At 55.3% G+C, this 5,205-nt stretch overlaps 1 protein-coding gene across 1 annotated transcript; it reads right to left on the minus strand.

Moving 5' to 3' along the window:
* Positions 1-1,857: 1,857 nt before the first annotated feature.
* Positions 1,858-4,820, minus strand: NOG (noggin). The gene has a single exon (XM_083429590.1). It carries the CDS (start codon positions 3,254-3,256, stop codon positions 2,582-2,584), a length of 675 nt encoding a protein of 224 aa, XP_083285716.1. The 5' UTR covers positions 3,257-4,820; the 3' UTR covers positions 1,858-2,581.
* Positions 4,821-5,205: the final 385 nt, after the last annotated feature.

Below are 5,205 nucleotides of genomic sequence, written 5' to 3' on the forward strand. Positions count from 1 at the left end.
CAACTTGACCCTGCAACCATGGGTGCCTTTTACAGTGGGCATGGCTCTGGCACTGAAATTTGTGGGTGCCTGCATGGGTGTAGCATGGAGTTTTGTTAGGGGAGACAGGACTTGGTTAGGTGGGGCAGAACCGACGTGATTAGGTAGTCAGTTAAGTATTTTTTATTGTTTTACTTAATCTGGGGGGGGGGAGCTGCCCCCCTTGGCTATGTCCCATGGGTGCCCGGCCCCTTTCATGGGTAATTTTGTGGGTGCTCGGGCACCCAGGGAGCCGGCACCTATGCTCTGGAAAGTGGAAGGCAGGGAGAGAAAAGAAGGATCTCAACTCTGGGCAATTTGGATGCAAAAAAAAAGACGGGCAAGGCTAGAGCACGGAGAGGGACGGGGGTGGGGTGCAATGATGTTGGAGGCGCCGTCTTGCTTTCTGTTCGGAAGCCGAGGGGTTAAGCGCAAAGGGGGCGGGCAGGCGGAGAGGGGCGCTGGCTCGTTCTGGCGCGGGATAGGCGGCCGTCTCCAGCGAGCGCTCAAGAACGCGCCGTCGAGGCTCAGGTTTCCGCTGGGCTCGACCACAATGGGAGGTGTCAGAGACACGTGGCTCCTTGTAAATGAGATGTCAAAGCGGTAACCGCTGAGCTGCTCTCTCTCTCCCCCCCCCCCCGCCACTCCCCGCTCGAGGCGTCTCTGCCTTGTGCCTTCCAGGATGGGTGACAGCCAATAGCGCAAGCAGCATTACAAAGCAAAACCACCAACCAGTCTCGCCGCCACTCCTCCAAGTTTTAACACTCCCTTAAAGGGGGGGGGGGACAGAAAGGAAAAAAAAACCAGCTAGATCTCCCCAGGAACCGTGCTCCAGTTTTATGCACACTTTTGGGGGGGGGGGAGACCTGAACGTGGGAGGGCCTTCCTTCCAAGCAAACCTAGATGTGGTGCTGTTAAAAGAAAAAGGAGTGTTTTGCCTCCATCAGCATTCCTGCCCCAAATGCAGAAAGTAGTCAAAGAGAGGCAATGATGCACAGTGGTTAGAGCCTGGGAGCTCGGGTTCAAATTCATGCTCATCCATGAAACATCTTGGGCAGCCTTCAGGCCAGCCATCTTCTTTTGGTCTGACCTACCTCGCAGGGGCGCAGGTGGCGCTGTGGGTTAAACCACAGAGCCTAGGACTTGCCGATTAGGAGGTCGGCGGTTCGAATCCCCGTGACGGGGTGAGCTCCCGTTGCTCGGTCCCTGCTCCTGCCAACCTAGCAGTTCGAAAGCACGTCAGAGTGCAAGTAGATAAATAGGTACCACTCCGGCGGGAAGGTAAACGGCGTTTCCTTGTGCTCCCCTGGTTCGCCAGAAGCAGCTTAGTCATGCTGGCCACATGACCTGGAAGCTGTACACTGGCTCCCTCGGCCAATAAAGCGAGATGAGCGCCGCAACCCCAGAGTCGGCCACGACTGGACCTAATGGTCAGGGGTCCCTTTACCTCGCAGGGTTGTTGGGGGGATGGAATGGGGAGGGGAGAACCACGGATGCCGCCTGGAGCTCCTTGAAGGAAAGGCGGGGTGCAAATTAAGTGTATTAATAAGGTACAGCAAGCTCCCTTTAACACAACCCAACGCCTCTGAACTTAGCCTCCCAGCCCAACACCGAAGAGAATCCACAGGGCTCCGTGTTTTAGTGGTTGATTTTAATTCTGAACTGAACTTTTTTGACTACAAGGGAACGAATATAAAGAATAAATAGCAGACTCTCTTCCATTTACAGAGGGTTAAAGACATTCCAACAGCAAAAAAAAAGTTCACTATATACAGTAACACCGTGTCCTAAGCTTTTTATTATAATAACAATAACAATAATAATATCTTGAAGTCCATAAAAAAAAATCCACACGCAACGCACACATACATTTTCCGAAGAATGGAAAATATCTTATATATATTTATATATGTTTCTTTTCTTACCAAAAGTTCACGTTTCTTTTTTTAAAAAAAAAAACCTTCGCAAAAAAGCGAAGTTGTTTTTTTTAGGGAGTGGGGCAGATGGGGGCCTGTTTGTTTGTTTAGGTTCTTAAATTCCCCTAATATTTTTCTCTGGAATATAAATTAAAAGGAGGGGAGAGGGAGCCAAAATACCTTAAAGCGGCGATCAAGGAGGAGACTCTTTAACAATACAGTAGACGAGGGTGTTTACTCCACGTTGTAACACTGACCTTTTTAAACAGGAGATTTCAAACGGGGAGGGTGCCTCTCTTTACACAGCCACACGCGCGCACTTTCTGTCACCTCTGCACGACTCTCTCTTTCACACACAGACACACGCTCGCAGACATAACAAAGTTACATTCCCCTACACTTCGCACTGCAGTGCAACGTTTTGAACCGGGAGGCCGAAGAGCTGTCCGTAGTTTTGGAGCTTTTCCAAAGTCCACTACCGCAGTCCGGTTTTAGTTTTGTTTTTTGGTGGGGGTAGAGAAACAGATCAAGAGATTTGAGAGGGGGTGGGTGGCTGGCACGATCTTTGCAGTTTTTTTTTTAAGGGGTGAGGATGGGAATTAAGTGCACCGCGCAGGCAGCTCCCTTCCCGGTCCCCCCCACGTCCACTAGCAGGAACATTTGCACTCGGCGATGATGGGGTACTGAATGGGGATCCACGTGCAGCGCTGCCCGCCCCGGCGCTGGCACCTCCACCTCAAGATGGTCAGATGCACCGACTTGGCCGGCTTGCAGACCATCCCTTCGGGGACGGAGCACGACCTTTTGCTGAAGCAGCTGCCCACTTTGACGTAGCGGGGCCAGAAGCGGCTGCCCAGGTCGTTCCACGTGTAGAGGACCGGGCAGAAGGTCTGCGACCACAGCCACAGCTGCAGCTTCCGGCGAAGCTTCTTGCTCAGCCGGTGCTTCTTGCTGGCCTGCAGGCCCCCGTCGTAAAACTCCAGGCTCTTGATCTCGCTGGGCATGGCCCCCGACGGCCTCTGCCTCAGCAGCAGGTCCAGCTCGGCCAGGTCGTCCCCTCCCAGGCGATCGTCGGCCAGGGAGACCGCCATGAAGTTGGCGTCGAAGTGGGTGCCCAGAAGGTTGCGCAGGAGCGTGTCGTTGAGGTCCTTCTCCTTGGGGTCGAAGATAGGGTCCGGGTGCTCGATTAGATCCACCAGGGGCAAGTTGTCGCTGGGCGCAGGGCGGATGTGCAGGTAGTGCTGGCAAGCGCCTCGCTCCAGACGGAGCCCCAGGAGAACGACCAAGGCGTAAATAGTCACGAGCCACTGGGAATGATCCATCCTCGACGGGGGGACGGGGGACGGAAGGGAACGAGGGAGGCTCACCGGGCGGCCAGGCCCAGCAAAAAAGGCATCGGGAGAAGCGCGCAAGGGACGGCGCGAGGATCCGAGCGAGCCGTCGTGGGAAATAAGTAGGGGATGCGCCACGCTCAGTCCCGCGGAGCAACTCGGCGCGTGCAAACGCCTCGGGTGAGTATATGCAAAAAGAGGGGGTGGGGGAATAAAATAAACAAGAAAAGCACACGCCACCAAGCCAAAGCAAACCGTCGCGTTCCGGAGACCTGACGCCTCGTCCGGCTGGGTGCAATTGTTCCTCTGGCTCCCGAGTTGGTTGCGCGGTGTCACTCAGCAAAAGCTTCTTCTGCAAACTTCCCCTCCGGCTCGCGTTTCTCTTTGCAAAAGCCTGCAAAAGCAGCCGCCGCCGCAACAGCAGCCGCCGCCACGCACGTTGGCACCAGCTTGTCTGCTTCGCGAGGATCCAGCGCCTTTAAATTTCCTGCCCGTGCTCCTCCATCACTATGGAAACCACCGACTCGCTCTTTTCCGGCACCTCTCTCCTTTATAAAAAGAAGAAGAAGCAGAGGACAGAGGTGGAGAGGAGGGGGCGGCGGCGGCGATCCCTCCACGAAAGCCAAAGTCCTGCCGGGAGCAGCTCCTGTTGGAAACCTCTGGCCGGACCACGCCGAGCCGTCCACCAAAGCGAGGCCAAGGCGCCGAGTGTCTCTCTGTCTCTGCGCTCCGCTGCAAACGTGCCGCTGCCGAAGCGTGGCTGGGAGAGGATGCTCTGCAGCGCGCGCGCGTCTTTCGCCTTCCTGCAGCCTGCAAGGCGAGCAAGCACACCGCTGCAATCCACGAGGTTGGGCAACTTCCTCGCTCGCTGCTGCTGCTGTTGCTGCTGCTCCTTCTTCTGCCCCTCCGCCTGGCTCTGCTGTGGGTGGGTGGCGGGCAGCTTTCAGACCAAGCTCCTCGAGCTGGAGTTCCGTGCCAGCGGCAGGAGAGCTCTGCAACCTTGCAAGGCACCTAGCCTCTCCATGTGCGCCTCTGCGCGCTCTCACTGGCTCCTTTCACTTTCCTTCCTCCGCCTCCAAGCTCTTTCCCCTCCCCTTGCCTTCCCCCACTTATTGCCCCAGTACCTGGTCGAGGCGGCTGCATTTATTTGCGCCGCTACTACACACACACACACACAAACGCGAGCCCGTGATGTAATTCCTAAGCGCGTTTGTTGGCGTCCAGCCCGAGAAGTTCTCTGCAGACGCCTCCTCTCTCCGAGCGTGAAATTGCTGCCTAATGCTAATCCAAGCTGGAGGAGAGGGCGCCCTCTGCTGGGATTAATTTCAGGACCCAGCGGCTGCCGTCCCTTCTCCCTCAGGTAACTTCTTGAAATAGTCCAGGCGTGGAAGAGAAGCGGGGTTGTTACACAAACACTGTCGGGAGGTCTGGACGAAGCTCTCCCATCAGGCTTGCACCTCCTCGTTTTCTGTCTTCTTAGTTTCTTCAAAGGGCAGCGATGATATCCAAGAAATAGAGAATCCCACCCCCGGCAGCAACATATCGCAGGCATCTTACTTCCAAGGCTTCAAAGGAAGAAGAACTCTGAATTTCCATAGGCGATTCTTTCCAGTGTTTTGCTGGCTTCCTCCTTTTCCGAAAGTTATGTCCAAATTTAGGCAATGCAATGTATGTGTGTTGGTGGGCATAGGTGCTGGCTCCTTGGGGTCCTGTGTGCCTGAGAGCGCCCACAGAATTTCCCATGAAGGAACCAGTAAAGGTAAAGGGACCCCTGACCATTAGGTCCAGTCGTGACCGACTCTGGGGTGCTCATCTCACTTTATTGGCCAAGGGAGCTGGCGTACAGCTTCCGGGTCATGTGGCCAGCATGACTAAGCTGCTTCTGGCGAACCAGAGCAGCCCACGGAAACGCCTTTTACCTTCCCGCTAGCGTGGTACCT

The sequence above is a fragment of the Podarcis tiliguerta genome (assembly GCF_965153285.1).
Source record: "Podarcis tiliguerta genome assembly, chromosome: 2".
Taxonomy (NCBI): domain Eukaryota; kingdom Metazoa; phylum Chordata; class Lepidosauria; order Squamata; family Lacertidae; genus Podarcis; species Podarcis tiliguerta.